At 32.5% G+C, this 23,982-nt stretch overlaps 4 protein-coding genes across 5 annotated transcripts; 3 read left to right on the forward strand and 1 right to left on the reverse strand.

The window, feature by feature from the left end:
- Positions 1-490: 490 nt before the first annotated feature.
- LOC117924625 (protein ELF4-LIKE 4) lies at positions 491-2,472 on the reverse strand. 2 transcript variants are annotated; one of them, XM_034843307.1, is made up of 2 exons: positions 2,263-2,472; positions 491-1,209 (listed from the first exon to the last, which is right to left on the reverse strand). In XM_034843307.1, exon 2 carries the CDS (start codon positions 1,148-1,150, stop codon positions 806-808), a length of 345 nt encoding a protein of 114 aa, XP_034699198.1. In that variant the 5' UTR covers positions 1,151-1,209; positions 2,263-2,472; the 3' UTR covers positions 491-805. The 2 variants fall into 2 exon arrangements, with proteins under 2 accessions (XP_034699198.1, XP_034699199.1); XM_034843308.1 differs by lacking the exon at positions 2,263-2,472 and adding an exon at positions 1,331-2,234.
- An 8,481-nt stretch (positions 2,473-10,953) lies between these two features.
- Positions 10,954-12,532, forward strand: LOC117925703 (acyl-CoA-binding protein-like). The gene is made up of 4 exons (XM_034844780.1): positions 10,954-11,042; positions 11,858-11,975; positions 12,063-12,125; positions 12,218-12,532. The coding sequence occupies exons 1-4, from the start codon at positions 11,031-11,033 to the stop codon at positions 12,289-12,291; spliced, it is 267 nt and encodes an 88-aa protein (XP_034700671.1). The 5' UTR covers positions 10,954-11,030; the 3' UTR covers positions 12,292-12,532.
- Positions 12,533-15,797: 3,265 nt separating this feature from the next.
- On the forward strand, positions 15,798-19,078 carry LOC117925114 (stress-response A/B barrel domain-containing protein UP3-like). The gene is made up of 2 exons (XM_034843980.1): positions 15,798-18,352; positions 18,614-19,078. The coding sequence occupies exon 1, from the start codon at positions 15,838-15,840 to the stop codon at positions 16,621-16,623; it is 786 nt and encodes a 261-aa protein (XP_034699871.1). The 5' UTR covers positions 15,798-15,837; the 3' UTR covers positions 16,624-18,352; positions 18,614-19,078.
- A 2,618-nt stretch (positions 19,079-21,696) lies between these two features.
- Positions 21,697-23,037, forward strand: LOC117924534 (stress-response A/B barrel domain-containing protein UP3-like). The gene has a single exon (XM_034843171.1). The coding sequence runs from the start codon at positions 21,825-21,827 to the stop codon at positions 22,497-22,499; it is 675 nt and encodes a 224-aa protein (XP_034699062.1). The 5' UTR covers positions 21,697-21,824; the 3' UTR covers positions 22,500-23,037.
- Positions 23,038-23,982: the final 945 nt, after the last annotated feature.

Below are 23,982 nucleotides of genomic sequence, written 5' to 3' on the forward strand. Positions count from 1 at the left end.
TAATGTTCAGTTCTCCACACAGACACACACAACCAAGAGAATCCCAAACAGTAATAATTTCTAAGCAAAGTGAAAGAAATGAAAAAGGGTTTTTGTTTTTGTTTCGGTTTTCATGGGAGAGGACTGAAAACAGTATCTGCCACATCTTCCCTTCAGTCTCTCAGCTTAGATCTAGAAGCCAATTGCCTTGGGCTGAGGTTTTGAAAAAGGGGAATAAAGGGAACTGTGGGGGAGTTTCCATCTAAGGAAGATGAAACTCCATAAAAAGAGATCGATGGAGGAAATATGTAAAAAAAGACCCAGATCAGATTTTAGCCCTTTTTTGACAAACTGAAAAAGTGGGGGGGAGAAGGTAAAACTTAAAAGCACTAGAGAGTAGAGATCTCTTTTCAATGAAAACCATTTATCCCCAATTGTGCACACAAAGGGGTTTGCTTCACACTCTTATCATATAAGCATCATTCAACATCATCACCCATCATCAAAAACAGGAAGAAAAATCAAGAGACTGGATTGAAACAAACAAGACCGATTTCAATTAGATCCACAGTTACACAGTTACAATGAGGGAGAGATTTGAGAGAATTATTTTGTTTCTGAGAAATGTGGGGGAGGGGGTGGTAAGGTAAGTGAAGAACTAAACACAGTTCACTAATACAAAAGAGTTACAGGACCTAATCATGTTGTTCTAGCTCAACACAAATGCAAATTTTCTTTCTTTCTTTTCTTTCTTTCTGAGTTTTTCCGTTTTCCCACCATGAAAAAGAATTAAGAAGTCTTAGAATTTGCTGAGTTGGAGCAGCAGCTACACAGGCCTATTTCGTTTATGGCCAGCCTTCCCATCTGATCTCAAAGCACCACTAGAATCTCCCTCAGAGGAACCATCCACGGATTTGGTGAAGGAAGTTGAAAGATCAGCATAGAGGTCAACAACCCTTCTGATATTATTGTTGAGCTCCCTAATCAGACCCACATTTCTGCTAAGGTTGTCAGGGATCTTGGACTCATGATTTTGGTTAATCTCATTGATGAGCAGCCTGTTCTGATCCAAGATGTTTTGGACCTGAACAAAGCTCTTCTGAAATGTCTGTAACACCTTGCCGTCAATCTGGGTACCATTGCCTAGCCCTGAAAACGTGTCCCCCTCCATATTTTTTTTTCTCTTCTTTTTTCTTTTTGGGTCAGAATTCAATCAAACCAGAACCAGTCCTGCATCAAGAACAAAAGCATGAAGAAGAAGAAGTTAATAATAATAAAGAAGATGAGAATACACCAGAAGATGAGACAGTCCCCATTAACTATTAGATTATTTTACAAAATAAAAAAATACCCATCATCATATCTTCTCATCCCTACATGCTTATAGTAACAAAAACCCCAGACAAAACATGAGCAGCTTTGGAATTGTTTATGGCATTTGTGCATATGAGACAAGTTCTGAACTTGAAATCATGACCTCCATGGGTTCCTCCTTTTTCTTTTCTTTTTTTCTCCCCCATTTTCCTCACAGTAAGAAACATGGATTATTACTATTACCATCAATAATTAATAATAATACTATTTTCATATTCTTATTATTAGTATTTATGATGAGATGTGAAAAAGCAGATCCTATTTCCTAAAAAGGGAACCTTTTTTGTATACTCTGAAATACCCATCTAAAGCTTAGAGTCTCAAAGAGGAATTTCAAGTCAATGAGACAGAAGATATGGCCATAAGGGTACTACTGCACAGACTCCATCCATTTCTCCGCAACAACAAAAAGTTTCAAGATTTTGAAAATTTTCAATAATAATAAAAAATAAAACCCATTAATAATTTCAACAGGTTTCTCTTGAAATTCTGGAGAAGCACAGACCCAGAAACAAAATTGGGAATTCAAACGTTCAAACCGTACACGAAAGCTTGCTGTTGCAGAAGCATAAATTCCTCAACCGGAAAACTAAATTTCTCAAGATAAACCCCAAAATTCAATAATGCCCTCCCAAACATCCAAAAAATAACTCAAACCCAGTAGCACCCGGCATTAAAAAAAGAAAAAAACAAAAACAAAAAGAAAAAGAAATCACATAAATTCTAGATATTCCCAGAACTTCAAAAAAAATATTTAAAAAAATTAAGATCAACGGTTTCTGAGAGAAATCAACCAACCCACAAAGCTCCAAATTAACCAAACAAAAAATAAAATAAAAACAAACATCTTTAATTCATTACTGCTGCTGGGTTTCTGTTTCACATGTAAAAGATAAACAGATTCCTCACCTTGAAAATCTGAGAACATTTTCCGAGAAAAAGAGAAGGAGAAAAAGGGTCTCCGAGAAACAGTAGAAAAGATCGGCGACTGAATCGAATCTCCGGAAGAAGCCCTGAATTGAGAGGAATTTAGAGAGAGAAAGAAGGAGTTTTGTAGAGAGAGAAAGAGAGAGAATATGTAGATTTGACAGTCACGCTTCGACACACCCTCCTCTGTCTAAAAATATATTTTCCACCTGTTTTTATTTCTTTCGTCTTTATTATTTTGGTTTTCTCGTTGATTCAGTAGGGGAACAAAGGAATTACTACTGTGTTTGTACTCGGATCCAACCATCATGTCTCCGGTACTTTCTGCTTATGACACGTCGCACACTCCTCTATGATGTTGTACCTACCATCGTGGGACCCTCTTCCTTGATTTCTTTATTTTTTAAATAATCATATTATTAATGATAATACTACTATTATCCTGGATGATTGTTTTATTGTCATTATTCCAAATGTGCTGTAATTCTTGATGTCTGGCGCCCAAGAAAATAAAATTTGACCTTTTTTTTTTTTTTTTAATTTTGGCTTTTTGGTAAATATATTCAATTCTACCCCAACTATGTTTGTGTAAAATAATTTTATTTTTATTCTTATGTTCGTATTAGATGCTCCCAAGATGATTTGGAATTTGTTTTAGTTTTTTGTTTTTTGTTTTTTTATTTTATAGTTTCTAGTTGACTATGATTAAGTAAACTAATTAAGAGGATCAACTGGCATTTGAGCCATACACGTGGATGACTATAAGTTGAAGACCTGATTTTTGAATGAATACTGCTCAAATGTCTAATCATATAATCCACCATTTTATAAGTCTAATCATTATTATTATTATTATTGTAATGTTGAATAACCTTTTTAATAATAATAATAATAATGATTATTATTATTATTACTACAAAGGTTATACAACATTACAATACTAAGTGAAAGAATTTGATTTTATTGTTTAAATCATACTTCATTTCATTAGTTTGCTCATTGACTCCATTTTTTTTTATATTTTAGTTTTATATATTATACTTTTTTTTTTTTTTTTACTGTTGTTTAATATATTTATATCTAATCAAATAATCTAAATTTTATCGGAATTGCAATATGAGTAAGTGTTGAATTACCATTCTGTTATTTTCCGGATAGTATGATTTAATCCCATAAAACATCCTATAATTAAGAATAAGCTATTAATAAGTAAATTGATAAAAAAAATGTTAAGTATAAGAATGTTGCTTTTAAATTAGATGATAAATCATATAATATGACGATGATATAAAGATTATTATTTATTGGTTATCCGTTGAAATGTTCAAAATTTAATTTTAAAAAAAATCATGATTTTAAATTATCTAAAATAAAAGTTTTTAAAAGGGTTTTGATATAAATTTTTTTATAAAATAAATGTATATTTATTGTGACTAAATTTTAATAATTAATAAATATAATGAACTTTGATCAAATTACATGGTTTTAAATTATAGAAAAGGTAAAATTATTATACATATATATATAAATAATTATAATTATAATATTCTGATGAAGTTTAGTAAAAAAATCAATAATCTTTTATGATTAATAGTCATCCAACTTTCTTATCGTCTTGCATCATTCCGATTTATTTATTTATTATTATTAATTTAATTTACAAATTGTCTCAAAAAAAATAATAGATAATCCAAAAAAAAAAAAAAAAAATAGTAGAGTGATGACGCACGATCACCCCTGGGATCTTCGTTTTGGCCGAGAATAGAAGAAGCTGATAATTGTTTATTCTTATTTTAAAATTCTCCAATAAATCTTGCGAACATCTGTTCTTAACCAATGAGATTTCGCCTCGCGTCCTATGAGGTTCGGGAGATCTACAACTTCGGTTCCGAAGCTGCCGATTCGCTGCAAAAAAATATGGGCCCCATTTTCACAATTCTCTACACGCTGTCCAACACCCATGTTTGCCCCAAACCCTCTTACCTGTGGGTGCACTTATCCTCCATGTTTTTTATTTTCCTTTTTTTTTTTAATTTATATTTTTAACCATTTTTAAGCAGGTAAGCCCTATTTGTATTATTATTATTATTTAAGGTGGTTTAGGGGTTATGAATACTAACCTAAACTACCAATTAGATAGTTAGGTGTTTTATAAATTGAGAAATTTTAAAGCGAAAATATAATTTATTTTTTTGTTATTTTGAATTTATTTTTCTTAGTCATGTTTGATCATCAACAATTACAAGTTGAAAAAAAAAAATACAAAAGCATAAAAGCAAAATTTAAAGCTCTTTGTGGGAAAAAATTTTTTAATATTTTTTTTGTTCATTTAAACAAAAAATATAAAAAACATATTTAATAGTTAAAAACTATTTTCTGTTTTATATTCTTAAGAACAAAAAATATAATATTTTCAGAGGATATCCTTTAATTGTTTTATATTATTTTCACTTGTTTTTTAAGGATTATTTTAAGAAATAATTATATAAATATGTAGAATTGTTAAAAATAAAACGTTATGCATAAAATAGGTAAAAAAATATTTTAACTTTTCAGATAAACTTTTATTCGAACAAAAAAAAAAGTTTTCAAAAATTCAAAATTATTTTCTAAAATAGTTACCAAATCTAAATTTTCTTTTCTAGATTTCTTAATTTTGGTTTGATGAGTTTAATAATTCTACAAGTAGGGTTTGAAGGTCAATTTCATTATCCATGAATTCCTTTTTAAAAAAAAAAACTTTTCATAGACATATAGCCAAATTTCTTGAACATAAAATCAATTTAAGTAGTAAAATGCTAAAAGGTACTATTTTTATATCTGCTTCTTCTAGGATAAAAGAAGAAACTTAGATTTATTTCAAAGAAACCTTTACTTTTTACATGTTAGCCAGAAAGATTTTAAAGTTATGAATTGAAAATCCCAAAAAGAAAAAAAAAAAATTTCAATCTCCTAGCTGCAATTGGTAATTATAAAACCCATTCAAAGAAGACAAGATTTTATTTATTTATTTATTTATTTTAAAGTACATGTTCTAGTGGCCAAGATGGATCCCTCAATCATTCCTCATTTCAATAGTAAGATTATCTTGAGGACATTCATTATTGAAACCTCATTGCCCTCATCCCTTAATAATTAAGAGATGTAGGCCATTCAAGATTTTTAGGTCAATTGTCCCTACCAAATAGGTCATGTACCAATCTAACAAGGAAAACACTTCATAACAACTTTACATGAGAATCATAACATGATACTCCATGTTTTTCGAAAAAAGAAAAAGAAAAAAAAGGTGACTCCAATTTTAGTTTCATAAATGTATTGATCTCTAAACATGATACTAAAGAATATAATTAGAAATTATCTTAATAATTATATTAAGTTTGCCTTGTCAAAATCAAAACAACCCGATTGTTTGGCACTTATCTGGTGTACCAAAATTGAATGGTTTTAATTTTTTTTTTTTTTATCGAAACTGCTTCAACTCAAATTTTGCTCTTCAAGTTGAGTAACAATCTTAGAGTATGTCTGACAGTGATTTTAGAAAATATTTTTAATACTTAAAAAATAAAATTTTTGAAGCATTAAAAATGATAGAAACACTTCCTAGAATTACTGTTAAATGTACTCTTAGAACCCGTGTGGTAGTGATTCTAAGAAGTGTTTTTAATACTTCTAATACTTGATAATTTTTATTATTCAAGTATTAAAAATGTTAGAAATGCTTTATAAAATCATTCCTAAACGTACTCTCATATCTGATGCAAAAACACTTTATGAAAAATAAGGACATTCTAATCAAATAAGTTTCATGATTATGAAATGTAAGATTGCAACAAATATTAGAGACACAATCTCTGCTTCCACCAAAGCTTAATTACTCCTTACCTTTTCTAGTATCTCACAATGCATTGCTAGATAAGTTGATGTTTAAATGACTACTATAAAGTAGAATGGAGTTGTTAGAAATAAATGCTATAAAGTATGATTTTAGGTATACTAATATGAGGTAAACATCCAAGAATTGGGAAAGCGGAGAAGTGAATTGAGTGTTAGTGTTGTTTTACATATTTAAACAATTTAACCTAGATGAATGAGGTAAATAAGTAATAATATAACATATAGAAAAAATTGCATAAAGTAAATAGAAAATCGATACAAAGAATGTAATCTTAAGATTTTTATAGTGGTATACAACTTGACATAATAACCATTTTTATCAAGTTCCAATTGAGTGAGAGTTTCACTAACAAAACTTCCAATATAAGCCTTTAAGTTTTTTTTTTTTTTAAAAAATAAATTAATTGGCTCCAATAGACACTTAACAATTTTTCTCAAAAAGATGTTTCACCCTTGAACTCTCAAATTGATACTCTATACTTGGCAAATCTTAAGTGATATCTTATATTCTGATTTTTCCTTCAAATAATACTCCACATTTGAGCTTCTCTTATAAGTTTTACGAGAAATGAATTTTTTTAATACAAATGACTAATTTACACATTTTTGCTCAAGAATGAAATGCAAGTTAAAACTTAATGCAATAATTTTTTTTCCTAAGACTTAATAAATGATTGAAAAAGTGAAGTACAAAACTTTTATATAAGAGTTACAATGTCAAACTAGCTATTAGAAACAACTATATGGTGATTCACATATTAGTAATTGAATCATTTAATGAGGTGCAAAAAGTTAGTGGAGACCAAAAGATAGATTTAGATATTCAAGTGGTTATCCACGTTACTAAATGGTTGTCCAAGTGGATGTTTGCATGACTTCTAATAGCTAAAAATCACTTCTCAAGGTGAGTGGTCGTGTGGATAAATGTCTTACCTTGCTTCAAATAGTCATTTTATCCCAAATCAGAGTAAGTGGACAATAACTTAATGATCACTTGATCATTCGCATGAGATGACCATTTGGTTATTCATATTCACATGATAATTGGATGATCATCTAGTCATTCACATGAGCTCTAAAATAATGTTTTTGAAAGTTTATGCATGTTTTGGGGTTAAGACATTTTTTAATTAACTCATACGGATATATACCACCTTTTAAAAAAAGTTTTAATTGATATTTTAAGAATTTTGAAGTCTAAAGCATTTTGGTGAAATCGATAATGATTTTAAGAAATCCTAAAAGGTTTTCAAGAAAAAGTTGAGGTCTAAGGTAGTCTCGTAAGTAGATCTTTTCATCCTCAAAAAGATTTTCATTTGAATTATAAAAATATTAAAAAAAATATAAAACCAATTAAAAACTTACAGCTAAATGTTTTAACAAAAATATGCAATCATAACTTAATGCACCAATCATCTCCTAATGATAAACTTGATAAACCATTTTTTAATTCTTTTTTGCTCCATATGTATATCTTTTTGTTGATGGTTAGAAGGAGATATTTTTACTTATTACACTTAAATATGACTATTGGATTTAAACCTTATTTTATTATCATCAAAATATGAGATTAGTCAAACCTTGGTCTAATAGGAGTAAGTAGTATTAGAAAACATATAACGAAAATGAATAATATAACCATTAACTTAATGCTTTGAAAATGAGTTTTTCCTAATATTTTCTTGTCATTCATCTTCACATGTTGTCATAAAGTAGAAGTTGGTCTTATAAAAGGATATGACCAATAAAGAAGGGTAATAAACTTGAAGATGTAGTAGAAAGAGAAAAAAAATCAAAGTATTATTTCTATAAAAGGCAAAAGCAAGTGAAGAAGGATTACATTGAGAAAAAAAAATTGATTTGAAAAGAAAGGTAAATATCTTTCGCTTGTATATTTAGAAACAAATTTAATTTTTTTCCTTTTAATCCATGTTAGTTATATTCAAGTGCCACAATTCATGTTTCTAATTTTATGCAGGGATTTGAGTGATATAGAAATGGGAAATCAATTAAGACTTGAAGCCAAAGTCATTTATATACATTATCATGAATACAACAAAATATGAAACCAAAATTCTTGAGTGTAATTTTATGATAGATTTTTTTTTTTTTTTTTTTTTTTTTTGTAATTTTTCATTAAATCTTCAGTTTTTATGAGAAAGATGTCTTAGTTAATTTATTTTTAAAAAGATAAATAAGATGCAAGGACTGGTTTAAAAAATTGGGAATATTTTTTTCTTTGATATTATATTATCATTTTTTTAATTTTATTCTAAAAATCCAAAATAAAAAAGTAAAAAAAAAAATGTAAAACATGACTTAAAAAAAAGGGCAAAAAGTGAAAACCAGAAGTGCATCACAGCCTAGCCAAGTAGATATTTCCTTTCTTATATTTCTAAAGGGCCATCAAAACTTGTTTACAAATTTCCACGTCAAAGTCTACATAACCTTCCAAAGTAATCAATAAGTCCATCCATTCAACTTTCATACATTTCTCATCAAGATGTCATTTTCTAACCCTAAGACTTGATAACCCAAAGACCTAAAACAGGAAGATTGATATCCACATTCAACCAACTATGATTGACATTAATCCTAGGGCGTTTTAGTCAAGTAGTTAGTCCATTTACACCTTATCATTTTGACAAAAAATAAAGAGAAAATTAGATTAGCGTTTCGTGCATCATACGCATTATCATAATTATATAATTATATTGTTAATCCCTGTTATTAATTCCCGAAAATTTTAATGATTATAATATGCAATTTCTTATAGTAAAAGACATTTACTCACTTAACAACAAAATGACTTTATCTTTTACCATTAAAATAAAGAAGAAAATAAAATAAATAATAAAAAAATTCATTATTATTCTATTCAATATGATTATCAAAGGGATAGAATTGGAATTCAATTGGAATAATAATTTCTCATTTCTTTTGTGAATTTCGAAACAAAATTTAAGTTTTATTTTTATTTATTTTATTTTTATTTGGAGTTGTAAGAAAGAAAAGAGAAATACAAGAGACAAGAGGTGTGATATTATTATTACCATTATTGTTAGACATTAATGTCAATGAAATTTGTCCTCATAAGTACATGTCCCTACGTGTTAAAATTAATGAAATTGAATGAGTTCACAATGTGATGTTGATAATAAATATACCCTTTTGGACATATATTAAAGGGTCCTAAATTTTGGCAGAATTGACAATGACCTTATAAACTAAAGATGGCTGTCATGAATTGTATGTAAGAAAAATATCTATGGGGTGGGTCCAGCTCCAGCTCCTTTTGGATCATATGTCTATATCTTTTATATTTTTCAATAAAATTAAGGATTTTTGGGTGTTATATCTCTTGATAAATGATTTGGGGTATTATGATGTAATTTTTATTTTTTATTTTTAGGGGTTTTTTAAGGTCAAGATGATTTCTTATTGTAATCATATATTCATCGTTAAATCCGCAACGGTCATATATAATAATTTAGAATGTAATCATATTATATTCAAATATTATTTATTTATATAACTAAATCGACTTAGTTTTTAAATGCAAAAAAGTTATTCTCTAATGTAATTGGTTACGTACTTTATAATTTAAACAACTTATTCTTTTAATTTAAATATATCACTTGTCATTCAATCTTAAAAAATTATTTTAAAGTATAGAAAATGAGATAACTTCTGCCTCCCATGACCTTCCTCCTAACATTTACAATCGGAGACTATGGACAAGAAAATATGAGACAAGAGAAGTGATATTATCAACATGGTTTCATGATAGAATACCGGTAATATCTATGCTATTTTGTCTCAAGTCCATGACCTCACATGTAGAATTGCATATACTTCCCATAGAAGATTGTAACAAAAACCATTGATAAGAAAGTCCACCCTAACTTGATTAAGACAAAAGAAAAAGAAAAAGAAAAAAACAAATCTCTGAATGTTTCTAGGATTCTAGGCAATTGCCACAAGTAAAATATCCAAAGTAATTGTGCACTTTGATGTAATGAAATTATTATTTTTTTCAAATCATTGTTAGGGTTACCATCTCATCTTTGATCTCTCTTTTGATTTAAATTATGTTGTAATAACCACAATTTTAAATCACATATCATTAATTAGATAACATTAACTATCGAGGTTTGAGATTATGTTGAGACAATATGATCTCTTCATATCAAGTAATTGGAACTTTAAGGATGTTTAATAAAACTTAATATCTATTATTTTATAATTTATATTTTTTAATTATTGCCTTAGATTTTCTTTTTTAAGTATTAATGTTTTTTGATAAAAGTAACTAATTTATTTAAATTAATATATTTACCCTCATTAAATTTAATTAATATTTACGTTTATTAATAAATAATAAATTTATTTGTCAAATAAGATAAGTAGTCATTGTAGGTCATAGATGTAAATTAAAGAAACCCTTACTAGATATAGGCTAATAAGATAAAAAAATTTGAAATTCAAAATAAATTACTAATTTTAACTTAATATTTAAAGTATTTTTAATTTTAGTTGTGATATTAAATTATTTTATTAAATATATTTAATCTATTTCATGATTTAAATTATATTAAATTATTAAGTAATGGATTTATCAAAGAACCTAAGAATCATATTAAATTATATTTAATCATTTTTAATCTAAATTTTTATTCACAATAATTAAAATTGGAAAAGTAATTCACCTGTATTTCGACCTTGGTGAGTCCACCACCATCACACAAGAAAAACAAACCTCGAGAATCCCATCCAGGCCAGGTCCATCGACCACATAACAAAGAAGGATAGCAAGAAGCAATCTCTTAGTCTCTCCACCACGAAGCAACCACATGGCTTTGCAGGTTCTCTCTATATCTCTCTTCATGTTTCTGTGGCTTTAAGGTTTATACATACTTAATATGGGGAATTAAATCCTCTCTTTGGAGGAGAAACTTCAACTGTAGCTTTTTCCTAGTTGTGGCCCTTGTGGGCAATGTCATCTGAGTTTTTGTTCTAGCCTTCTAGGCACTTTGCTTTGAGTGATGCCATATATGCATATTATTTTTCATATATATATATTGTCCTTTGCCATATGGGGATTTGGGGGAAATTCAATTTTGAATTGGATTTTCCTTCATCTTGAATTTAATTTAAAGCTGTGGCCTCTGGGTGGTGTTTCATTCCAATTTACAATGTCAACTTACTTTTCCACTGAGACCCTTGTCCAGCAAAAGAAGTTGGGAAGAAAAGGGAGATTCAGATGCAAGGTTGAATGTGGAGAAACTTAACATGAATATATATTAAGTTAGGCAAATGGAGAATCAGTCATAAAGATTTGATGATTCAGCTAGGTTTCCATTAGGTATTTATAAGAAAGATTAAGCCGGTTTCTCCAAAGATTAATGTATCTTAGTTTGGATGTTATCAATGGGTTACGCCATTAATTTGGCCCCCAAGGATGAGCAATTTATGGGATTCCAACTTATGTGGAGTTTGCTCTTGGAAGTAATTTTCTGTTTTTGAGGGAAATTCTACTATGTGGTTTTGTCCACAAAGATACATGTTATCAGCCCTTGCAATCCAGTACTTTATCTGAGGCCTGGAGTGAAGGCTTCTTGTTTTCATGGCGGTACTGGCTCTATCCATTTACACTGGCATATAATTCTATGCATGGCAGGAGGAGTTCAAAGAATTTTCTGAGAAGGCCAAGTCGTTGCCTCCAACAACAATGGATGCAGATAAACTAGTCCTTTACGGGCTTTATAAGCAAGCAACAGTTGGAACTGTTGACACAAGTGTGTAATTTTCTTTCCACCCTTTGCTCTTAATCTCGTTATCCATCTACCTACTGTAATATTGTTCTCACAAGCATGTTGTTGCAGATCGACCAGGAATCTTCAGCCCAAAAGAGCGGGCGAAATGGGATGCCTGGAAGGCAGTTGAAGGTAGAAAATCAAACTCCTTTCCCAAAAGCAACGTTGAATTTGAACTTTTGGTGTTCGTTGATAGAACAAGCTACTCTGTGTATGTTACTTAGGGAAGACAAAAGAAGAAGCAATGAGTGACTACATCGTGAAGGTGAAGCAGTTGCAGGAAGGAACTTCTGCATAATCTGTCGAATGTCGATTCCATAATTGATTGAATAATGAAATGTATTAAGGGCGATCAAGTCTGATCAGTGAACCTAAAATCCTTAAGCTAGAAGCATTCTTGGATTCTTAAACATTTCCAAATTAAGATGAAAATAAAACTATCATGCCATTAACTATTGTAAGTACTGATATCTGATGTAACTAGTGATCATCTTGATGGAGACAAAATTGAAAATCCAGATGGATTAATATGTTGCCCATGTTCTTGGAGAAACTATAAATGCAACCCTCCACCTTCAATCTTCAAATCCATGACAAAGTTCTTGGCAGCTTCTTTTTCTTTCCCATGTTTAACATAAGTTGGTTCCATTGTAATTACTGTTAACTACTGATTCAAACTCCACATTTTTTTCTTCCATGGCTCTTAAGATTCTAGCAAAATTTGTGCTGATCAGCTTGGAATATACCTGATGATCACTGATAATTCAGTAATAACTGCTTAAAAATGCATGGAAGTGCATGTGTGTTTACACCCACAACAAGTGTTCGACCGACTCTTTCCACCTAAATCAATACAAAACCATCAATTTGAAACATTACCTCAGATTCCTTGTATTCATCATTGAGTTGAAGCTTTTCATTCAGGTATTTTTGGATTTGAAGCACAGTAATATCATCATTCCTGCCAATAAATTAAACGCAGAATCAGTGATCTCATCCTAATTAGAAGTCACAGAAATTAATGAAGGGAGGAAAACATGTATATGTTCACATACACAGGACTTGTGCTGGTACAAGAACGGATATTCAATGTTAATGAATGTGAAAATGCTTGCATAGAGATGGTCGTGAGAAAATTTTAGACAGTCAGTAGTGCAATCACTACTTACGATATAACGTGAATCAGGTAGTGTTTAAATTCAACAATATCTGGTGTTTGATCAAATGTAGAGATGGAAAACTGTGTCTCAAAAAACATAAACAGAGGAAAAATCCTTGTGGTGGGGGTTAAAAGGATATAGGAAGAGGCATGAGATGGCCATGGCATGGAGAAAAGAGGGGAAGAAATTTTGAATTTGGGTGTAAGAAGGCTATTGTTGGGAAGGAAAAAAAAGAAGAAACTTAGGGTTGAAAATGAGATAGATGTTTGAAGCATTTACACATAGTAATTTTGAAATAAAATGTCAAATCAAGGGTTTGTAGCAATAGTTTAGCATATCTACTATACTATCATTAACTAATATATGTCTATCATTAGCTAATTGGCAGTCTCCAAGAAAAGTCAAAGTCATACCCGATAAAAAAAAATGTTATCCAAATGCATTTCAAGTAATTGGACTAAAACTTGACTTGTTGTCCCTTTGGCTTGTCTAGTTATACAATTATATTTAAATACAATTTTTGTTATTCTTCTAAACAAATACGATATGAAGATTTTTTTTCGAAATGCAATTGGTTTCTAACATAGAGCATCAAGGAGAAGAAATGAGTTTCACTTGAGTGCTTCCACTTCTAATAACTTTTAGTGAAGGTGAATCGATAACCTAGATTGGGAATTAAGACCTTGGGCAATCCCCATAAAAAGACAACAAATGATGATACGGGTCGTAAACCTATTTTATTTACTAAACTTTGTTATCTTGAACCCTTCTTGTAGAAGTACATTTGGATGTTGGCAAAAATTCTTGAATACGAGTTTCCTCTTGTATTGGTCTACCCTATTATAACTTGTATCATTGCCTCAATCTCATCTTTCCAAAAGGCTTCTCCATGGGGACCACAAAGCAATCATATTAGAACTCTTTAATAGGAAATTGATAAGTGAATTACTTTTGGAATCACTTTTAAGGCCTCTCATATTGCCCATTCATGAAATAAGGTACAAAAGCTCTTTGCACATGTAAAAGAGGTTCGTCCATGATTAGGAATCAGAATGTGGGTATTTGACTAGATGCACCTCTATTGATTTTAGTTTGCTTTGTAACATTCATAAATTCTTTGTTTGATTCTTCTGCTTTTTTCTAATTCATTTAACATCATTTCCCTCCACCCTAAGTATTCTAAAGTATGTTCCTCTTTTTGTGGTTTTTCAAGTAAATTATTAATCAAGCTCGAGGGGGATGCATCTTCCACATTGAAAAGTGTGAGGGCTTACCTTGTAGGGTTCTTCGTGTTTTCCTTGAATTTGAAAATCATTCTTTTAGCATACACTTTTTCATTACCAAGGAAGTCAATATCTCTTCCATTTGGGGTAGGGCATAGATCAAATAGAATTCCCCTCTTTTATGTGAACTTGTGCTATTACTATTCCCACTAATTGACACCACAATAGAATTCAATAGTAAAAGGGAGCTCAAAGCAAAACAACTTCTTTGTGGAAAGCAATGCATCCTTTTTTTTATGTACATATAAGAATTAAAGTGGTAATTTGAGCTAAATTACACTTCTTGGATTTCAATTCACTTCGCTTGTCAAATCATTCCATCTCTTTGTCATCATATATATAATTAAATAGGATTTCAAATCTAGCGAGAAATTGTCCATATAAATACTTTTAAGTCGGTTCTTTAGGTAGCGACGCTACTATTGACATGATAAGCTCTATACAAAGTGCTAACATAATTAAAAAAGTGGTTGTTCAAATAACATCTATTAATATCACCAAAAACATTTTTTATCCTTACCCAAAATAAAATAAAAATTAATAGGATAGACAAGTATGAGAATTGGTTATTATTATTATTATTTTCAAAAATTTCATCATTTTTAAGATTGTAAATTTAAATTATACTAAAAATAAATATAATTTATTTAATAAATTTTTATTGAGAAATATTTTTTATAATATGTGTTTAAAAAAATGAGAAAAATAAACAAAAATAGGTTTTTTTTTTTTATTAATTATATATCAAAACAAGAGAGAAGGTATCCAAAAAAAAAAGTCAACCTATTATCATCTCTGTATTTTATGGCAAGTGGCCCAATCTTCTTAAGCTTATTACTAAATAAAAATAAATTAATCAAATACGCAATGGATCCATTCAAAATTATAATAATACAACAAAATCTAAGCACATTTATTAGACCTATTGTTTTAAAAATTAAAATTTGAAAATCATTTTAAAATTAGATATTTTAATTTCAATTTCCATATTTATTAAAATAAATTTTAAAAAATTAAGAAATTTGTACTTAAAACCAATGAACATGAACTAATGACATCAATGTCTAACCTATAAGCATAAAAAATAAAAAAAAAATTACAAAATAAAAAAACATTTTCTCTACTTATAAAATTTAATATATATATTATTTTTATTTTTAAAAATAGAAAAAAAAATTAAAATAGAACATTAATTTCAAATTAGTGTCACGTGGAAAATTCAAATGTCCGAAAATTTTATATTTTTAGTTCAAATACAACGTATTGGAATTTGGAATTTTTATACTGACGCGCCAGAGAGGTGCGTGAGAGGCATATATCTGAGAGCACATAGCATTATAGCAAAACTCCAATCAGCATCAAACGCTTATCATCCATCTAGAAGCTGCTGCTACAAGCGCAATGTTAGGTTTGAAAGTACGGACACTCTTCTTCTCTCCACTCTCTTCTTCCCCCAAACCTCATCTCAAGCCCTACTCGCTATCCTCACCGTCCAATTTCTGTATCAGGATGTCGTCGTCGTCAGCGTCGTCGCAGATCATCGAACACGTCGTCCTCTTCAAGGTCAAGGACGAGACGGAGCCGGCGAAGGTCGCCGGCATGATGTCCGGACTTAACGGCCTGACCTCTCTCGACCAGGTACTCCACCTCTCGGCCGGGCCCATCCATCGCAACCGATCGTCGATGTTCAAGTTCACTCACATGCTTCACAGTCGCTACAGCTCCAAAGAAGATCTGAGCGTCTACTCTGGGCATCCAAGCCACATGAGCGTGGTGAAAGAGTCGGTTTTGCCGATCTGCGAGGACGTGATGGCCGTCGATTGGGTGGCTGATAATCTTTCCGGTCCGGTGGTGCCGCGGCCTGGGTCGGCGATGAGATTGACGTTCATGAGGTTGAATGAGGGTTTGGGAGATGAGGAGAAGGAGAAGGTCTTGGGAGCGGTCGGGGAGATTAAGGATTGTCTTGGATCGTTGGATCAGATGACTTATGGTGAGAATTTCTCGCCCGCGAGGGCCAAAGGGTTTTCGATTGCGTCGATCGCGATCTTTCCGGGATTGAACGAATTAGAGGCCTTGGATTCAAATCCGGAAGTGGTGCAGTTGCAAAAGGATAAGGTTAGGGACCTTTTGGACCGCGTGATTGTGCTGGATTACGTGGTTCCACCACCGCAATCTGCTAGCCTTTGATGATCACTCTAGCTAAGGTTGTATGGGCTTCATGTTCTCACTTCTCACTTACATGGATTCGGTAGCTTTTCAAATAACGCTTGATTTTGGATCATGATGTAACACACACAACTTCAAGTGTGAAAGACATTATGCTTATTTTATTTTTCTTAATGTTCTTGCCTCACCTTGTGTTGTCTCGGCATACTGAGCAAGGAAATTTGGAAATACCAAAATGGGGCTTTTATGAGTCTTTTGGCCATTTTGTAGATGATGGGATCCAAATGAGGAACTTACGAGAATAGGTTCAGGCAAAATGTTTGAGTAGAATACCTTTTCTTTCCCCCACAAATTTGATTCTCATGCTGGTTCTTTAAGCTTCAGGACCTTTTCCCCTTTCCAGTATTAATCTAAGCATTTGAGGCCTTTATTGTAGTGTGCCACACAGCTTCAGGAGTGTGTTATATTTTGGCTGCACTGGCTCTTTCTCTTCTTTATTCTACTTTTATGGATTATAGGTCCAGAGGATTTTCCAATATCATATTCATGCATGAATGATTCCCAATCTTATTCATAGGAGGTCCTGTTGGTTGGGGATAAGAAAGTAAACAATGCCATTTAAGGAATCTGAACAATGTCTTTATTTAGGAAGAGAAGTTTAGACATCTGTTCTCAATAAAGATTTGATAGAATCCTTCTTTTTCAGTTATCTAGTATATTTCATCCTAGTGCTTTGGTTCTCCAGGCTGGGCAATTTGTCTGTAGGGCAGTATGGCTTGTTGCTTTGCATTTCAGTGTGGCTATGGTCATACTGTTTCCGAGAGCAAGGATGATCTTATTCTGGTAATTGCAACAAGCTATGGAGAATCATTGCATGGAAGAATACAGGTACTTTCTTACTGATTCTGGGGTCAAAACACTCTGGAGTTTTACTTGCTCCACCTTGCCTACCTTGGTAGACTATCTGAAATCTCCTTCTGCAAAAAGGGTGGGATCGAAGTTCTTGTATACAAGCATGGCCTGTTTTGGAGAAGTCATCTCCATCCCCTCATGCAGAATCATGTCCTGATATACATTGTGTGGATAGTAATATCAATCTATCCCTAACTGAAGTTGGGTTGAATACCCTGTGTATTCCAAGCAAATGCCAGAAGAAGGACCATTGAAAAGGTACTGTCCTCCAGAAACGGTTAGACTACAGGTAACTGAAGGTGTGAAGGTGACAGTGTTATGGCAACTACAATGGGGAACAGGGTTCCTTGATTTGGAAGTGATTTAAGTGGAGGAGGTAATCAATTGGATTATCTGTGGGACCAATTAGAGATACCAGACCCTCCTTGGGTGGTTCCACCTATGCCTTTGCACTGCCATTGCTTTACCATTAACAAAACTTGTTCTAGCAAAGAGGTGAGCAAATATAGAGATAAGAGTATGATCAACATTGGGTGGAAATGATTATACCTCCTTTGGTAGAGCAAACAGTGATGTGATGATATAACACTGATGATTTGTCTCTTATGAAGCCTGTGGCTGAATGGCATCAATCGCTGGTATTTCTTATGCATTGCTCCCTCATTGTTTCAGGTGGTTTGCTTTTGGTGTCATTCCAGCTGAAATCCTCTATATGTTGGTTTGTCTTCCTAGTTGCAAGCATCTGTACTGCTGCCCCCCTTCCCCCCAGTTCTCTTGACATTTGATCATTTCACACTTGACAAAAGCTAATGTCGTCAATATCCCTTCCTTGGAGAAGGTAAGAGCTCTGATCACTTTAAGGACCAAGGAAGGTTCATCATCCAACTCTGATGTTTTCTCTAGGCCATTGATCCTTATTTTTCAGATGGTATGCTCCCTGCCTTTGTAATGGCATTCTCATGGTCTGGGCTGTTATGACCTGTTAATCTACAATAATGTCTAATGCTTCAAGGATTGTTGATTTAAGTACCAAAATACCTGTAATTGTTCTAACTTTAGTTCTTTTGTGTTGTGAGAAATTTCATTGCCATCTTCCCAGGGTTATCAACTGCCAACAGAGGATTCCAGAGTCATGGTGACTTGGGAGGTGGCAGCTTGTTGTGAGCAGCTGTCTTCAATGTTATTTGGTGGGAAGGGTTGTATTATCAGCAGGGATCATTCTGGCAGAGTCAATTTGTCACTTGATTCCCTCCCCCCCACCCCCCGACCCTGATACATGGATTTGAGAGAAGGGTTTTGCTAGACGGCTGTTGATGGGCATGTGGGTGAAGGGGGCTCAACCAGTTCTTGAAGGGGGACAATCTGATGTACGATAAGGGTTGCTGGGATGAGGGTATATTAGGTTACGAGCCTGTTGTTTTGAATTGTCTTTTTCCTTTTCTTTTCTTTTTCTGTGCCAAGTTTCCTGGCTTTGTGGGATCTTGTCCTGTAAACTTTTTAGCCATTGGGCCTTGATCTGGTCCTTTGGATCATTTTCTGATATTTAATCCGCCTTATTCCCCCACTCAAAAACAAAAAGTTGTGAACACATTGCATTTGCCTTAACGTGACCCTATTCTTAATCAGGTGTGGGATGGACAATGCAACAGGATAATGCCCCGTACGATGAAGGGAAATGACAAGAAGAGTAAACAATGATGTTTGCATCAAGAGCTCCTGGTTTACAATATTTAAAATACAATTTTATAGAAAATCAAACTATTGAAACTGTTTTTCATATTTGAATTTAAAATATTATTTTGTTATTAAAAATGATTAAAATTCTTAAAAATCTTATTTTTTTTTTTTTTTTTAAGAACTGTTTGAAAATGTTGGCAAATAGGCCTTACTTCCTCATATGTAGTACCAATTTTCTCTGATAGAGTGAAAACTGCCTATCCATTATACATATATATATGTTACATAAAAACTAGGGCTGGGTTGCTTAATGCGAGTATTGGGCAAATAGCTGGACAATGACACATAATGCTTATGACCGAAATCAATGGATTGAAAAAATAAAAATGGAACTCAAGGACACGATCGAAACCTAAAAGCAAGGACCAAAAAATTGATCATGGAACCTATAACATAATCATAATTGTAAGCGTATTTGTATGTTAGTAATTCTAAGTCAAAATTTTCATTGCATTTCTCCTAATTCAATGACTTCAAATCCCCCCTTGAGGCTCGTCATTTTCAAATTTCTTGTGATTAAAGATTGCTAGAAGAGATGGTAAGTTTTAATTTTTGAGTTTATGAATGAAATCAAACATTAGTCAACTAAGTTTTAATTTTTTATCCTTTTACTAAAAAATGAAGTTGAAGCTTAAGAATATTATAATTTATGTTTAAAACATTTGAATCAATTTTTAATTGATTAATTTAAAGGGTAATAATTTTTGTTGTACCCATATCTTTTTAGTTTTGTCTGATTGATCAAAATTTGATTACATCCATTAATCTTCACTATTTTTAAAATGAACTTTGATGGGTTTTAAAATTCTCATATTTAAACCCTATTTCCAGAAGAGGGAAGAGAGCTAGGTGGCCTTGCTTGAGCTTCAAGTTCCTTACCTATTTTGGGAATGTTTGGTTTGAAAGAAGATTTTAACTAAAATCATCTTTTTAAGTAAGTAAATTTATTTCAAAATAAGTTGAATTGGTGTGCATTTCATTCTTACTCTCACATTTATCATATTTAGAGGAAAACCCAAATTTATTACTATATGAATTAGAGAAGAGACTGGAATCAAACTTAGTATGAATTCCGGATATGCTCTAAAAGAAGAAAATGAGTAGCTAAAGTTTGAAAGTTTCAAGAGAGAATTGAAGACTTTGATTAAGTAAATCTTATACTCAATTAATTTTCTTCATGCTGAATGTTTTGATCACTTGAGACCCATGATTTTTTATTTTTTGAGAGGCTTTCCATATTTAAATTTTAGTGTGAATGTCTCTTCATCTATATCTCAATTTTTTATTAGTCTGTCTTAACTTATAAAATTTCTATCAATTTGTTATGTTGATGGATTGAGGAAATAAGTTGGAATTGAATATTTTTAAAAAATTTCAAGAAAGGGAAAAATAGAAAATAAAGAAAATAATATTTAGAAAATAAAAATAGGAAGATGAAAAAAAATTCCCAACAAAACCTAGACTAAAGTATACTTCAATTTGAGATTTTTTTTTTTCTTTTTTGGAAGATTAACTTTCCTTCTTTTTTTTCCTCCTAAATATCAAATCATTAACACAACAATTAAATAAAAATAAAAAAAGGTAAAGCAAACGAATCAAACACAAAATCATTGCATCTCATCAATAAAAAATCCTTAATCTTTCAATATGAATTTCCTCACAATTAAGAGTTCAATTTGAAGTTCATACATCCACAAATCACCATAAAGATATGTATATAAAAATAAAAATAAAAAGCTAGTAATTCAACTTAAATGTATTAATTCATTTCCCAAATAAATAAATAAAGAAAAAAAGAATTGAAGCTCTTATTCAATTAGAACACAATCTAGGCAAATCTATCAAACAAGAAAGAGATCATAGGAAATCTTCACTTGATAATCAAATTTTTTGAGACAACTCCAACTCCACAAAAGCACAACAAAGAGAAAGAGAAAATGTAGAGACAAAGAGATAGTGAAATAAGAGTGTTTGAATGAATATACATTGGTGGTAGGGTGATAAACATGTTTCATGAAATGATTGGCCTATATTGAAATCATTATACTTTTATCAATATTTAGATAAAAATTATTAATCCATCAATATACTTCTTTTGGTGTCCCTATTGATAATAAATAATTTGTTGGACATTATTTTGGACCTTTAAAATAAGTTCCATGTATTGCGCCCCTAGACCTCTTCCTTTTGGCTTCGCCCCTTTGCCCACACCTTTTGATAATTTTTCATATTACATATTTAAAGAAATAAATACAAGAAAGTGTACATATATAAATATAAATATAGTAAAAATAGAACATCAAGTTCGAGTTAGTGTCACGTGGATAAGACCATCACTATTCTTAAATGTCCGAAAATTTTATATGATTAGCCCATGTTACAAGTCCAACGTATTGGAAATTGGAATTTTTATTCCAACGCGCCAGGGTGGTGAAGGTTTATCCATCTGGACGCTGCTGATACAAGCGCAATGTTAGGTTTGAAAGTACGGACACTTTCACTCTTTTCTCCCCACTCTCTTCTTCTCCGCCAAACGCTACTCGCCACCCTCACCGTCCAATTTCTGTATCAGGATGTCGTCGTCGTCGTCGCAGATAATCGAACACGTCGTCCTCTTCAAGGTCAAGGACGAGACGGAGCCGGCGAAGGTCTCCGACTGGTTGTCCGGACTCAACGGCCTGGCCTCTCTCGACCAGGTACTCCACCTCTCGGCCGGGCCCATCCATCGGGACCTATCGTCAGCGTTCAAGTTCACTCACATGCTTCACAGTCGCTATAGCTCCAAGGAAGATCTAAGTGGCTACTCTGGGCATCCGAGCCACTTGAGAGTGGTGAAAGAGTTGGGTTCGCCGATCTTGGAGGACCTGATGGCCGTCGATTGGGTGGCTGATGATCTTTCCGGACCGGTGGTGCCGCGGCCGGGGTCGGCGATGAGACTGACGATCATGAAGTTGAAGGAGGGTTTGGGAGATGAGGAGAAGGCGAAGATCTTGGGAGCGATCGGGGATATTAAGGATTGTCTTGGATCGTTAAATCAGATGACTTATGGTGGGAATTTCTCGCCCGGGAGGGCGAAAGGGTTTTCGATTGCATCGGTTGCGATCTTTCCGGGATTGAATGAATTGGAGGCCTTGGATTCAAATCCGGAATTGGTGCAGTTGCAGAGGGATAAGGTTAGGGACCTTTTGGACCGCGTGATTGTGCTAGATTACGTGGTTCCACCACCGCAATCTGCTAGCCTTTCATGATTGCTCTGGCTAAGGTTGTATTGCTTCATGTTCTCACTTCTCACTTTCATGGATTTGGTAGCTTTTCAAATAACGCCTAATTTTGAAAGACATTTTGCTTATGTTATCTTTCTTAATGTTCGTCTCGACATACTCAACAAGTAAATTTGGAAAGACTCAAATGAGGTTTTTCCAAGTCTTTTGGGCATTATGTGGATAATGGGATCCAAATGAGAATATGTTTTGGTCTATTGAAGGCTTTGTTTTGTTTCAATATAAATTTGGTTCTCATGCTGGTTCTTGAAGATTCAGGAGCTTTTTCCTTTCCAGGTCTTTATTGCAGTGGGCGACATAGCTTGGGGAGTGTGTTGTATTTTGGCTGCACTGGCCCTTTCTCTTCCTTATTCTACTTGTATGCGTTATAGCCTATAGGTAGTCCACAGTATTTTCCAGTATGATATGTATGCATGCATGATTCACAATCTCATTCATAGGAGTTCTTGTGGGTTGGGGATAAGAAAGTCAAGAATCTGAACAATGTCTTTATTTAGGAAGAGAAGTTCAGACATCTATTCTCTGTCTGTATGGCAGTATGGCTTATTGCTTTGCCTTTCAGTGTGGCTATGGTCATACGTTTCAGAGAGCAGGGATGAACTCACTCTGGTAATTGCAACAAGCTATGGAGAATCATTGCATGGAAGACCACGGATACTTTCTTATTGATTCTGGGTCAAAACACTCTGGTTGTCCTACTATTATGTCTGGAATTGGAGTTGAACTTCGTGAATACAAGCGTGGCCTGTTTTGGGGAAGACATCTCCACCCCCTTGTACAGAATAACATCCTGATATACATGGTGTGGATGGTGAAAAAACCTTAAGATCCAGTAGGTAACATCCAAGGAGGTGAATGAGCGACTTTTAAAGATTTTAATACAAGTGTTGAAATTTTCAATTCAAATAATCCTTTGAGAGTGTAAAATATCTACAATCATTCAACCAACAAATGGAAACCGAACGTATTGGGTTGAATTCCCTGTGTATTCCAAGCGAATGCCGGAAGAACCATTGAAAAGGTGCTGTCCTCCAGAAATGGCTAGAATACAGGTAACTGAAGGCGATGGTGTTATGGCAGCTAGAATGGGTGACAGGGAAGTGATTTAAGTGGAGGAGGTAATCAATTGAATTACCAGACCCTCTTGGGTGGTTCCACCTATGCCTCCCATTGCCATTGCTTTACCATTAACAAAACTTGTTCTAGCAAAGAGGTGAGCAAATATAGGAGATAAAGGGATAAGCTATTCCGTGGATGGTATTTCTATATCTGCTATTACATCCCTTTGTAGGATAAAGGAATTTTTAGGCTCCTATATAACCCTATGGGCCTTTTCTTGAGAATTTAGGCATTATGGGCCAGATATAACATAAAAATAAAATTATAAAACATAAAAGAAAATAAAAAATCAAAAGAATAGAAAAAAAAGAAACCAATATTGACACTAAAA

The sequence above is a fragment of the Vitis riparia genome, chromosome 11 (genome assembly GCF_004353265.1).
Source record: "Vitis riparia cultivar Riparia Gloire de Montpellier isolate 1030 chromosome 11, EGFV_Vit.rip_1.0, whole genome shotgun sequence".
Lineage (NCBI taxonomy): Eukaryota > Viridiplantae > Streptophyta > Magnoliopsida > Vitales > Vitaceae > Vitis > Vitis riparia.

Excerpts from the sequence above, each read along its gene's own strand:
- LOC117924625 (XM_034843307.1), bottom strand. The coding sequence starts at position 1,150 with ATGGAGGGGGACACGTTTTCAGGGCTAGGCAATGGTACCCAGATTGAC.
- LOC117925703 (XM_034844780.1), top strand. Across the intron at positions 11,976-12,062 it reads AGTTGGAACTGTTGACACAA|ATCGACCAGGAATCTTCAGC; the intron begins GTGTGTAATTTT and ends ATGTTGTTGCAG. Across the intron at positions 12,126-12,217 it reads TGCCTGGAAGGCAGTTGAAG|GGAAGACAAAAGAAGAAGCA; the intron begins GTAGAAAATCAA and ends TATGTTACTTAG.
- LOC117925114 (XM_034843980.1), top strand. The coding sequence starts at position 15,838 with ATGTTAGGTTTGAAAGTACGGACACTCTTCTTCTCTCCACTCTCTTCT.
- LOC117924534 (XM_034843171.1), top strand. The coding sequence starts at position 21,825 with ATGTCGTCGTCGTCGTCGCAGATAATCGAACACGTCGTCCTCTTCAAG.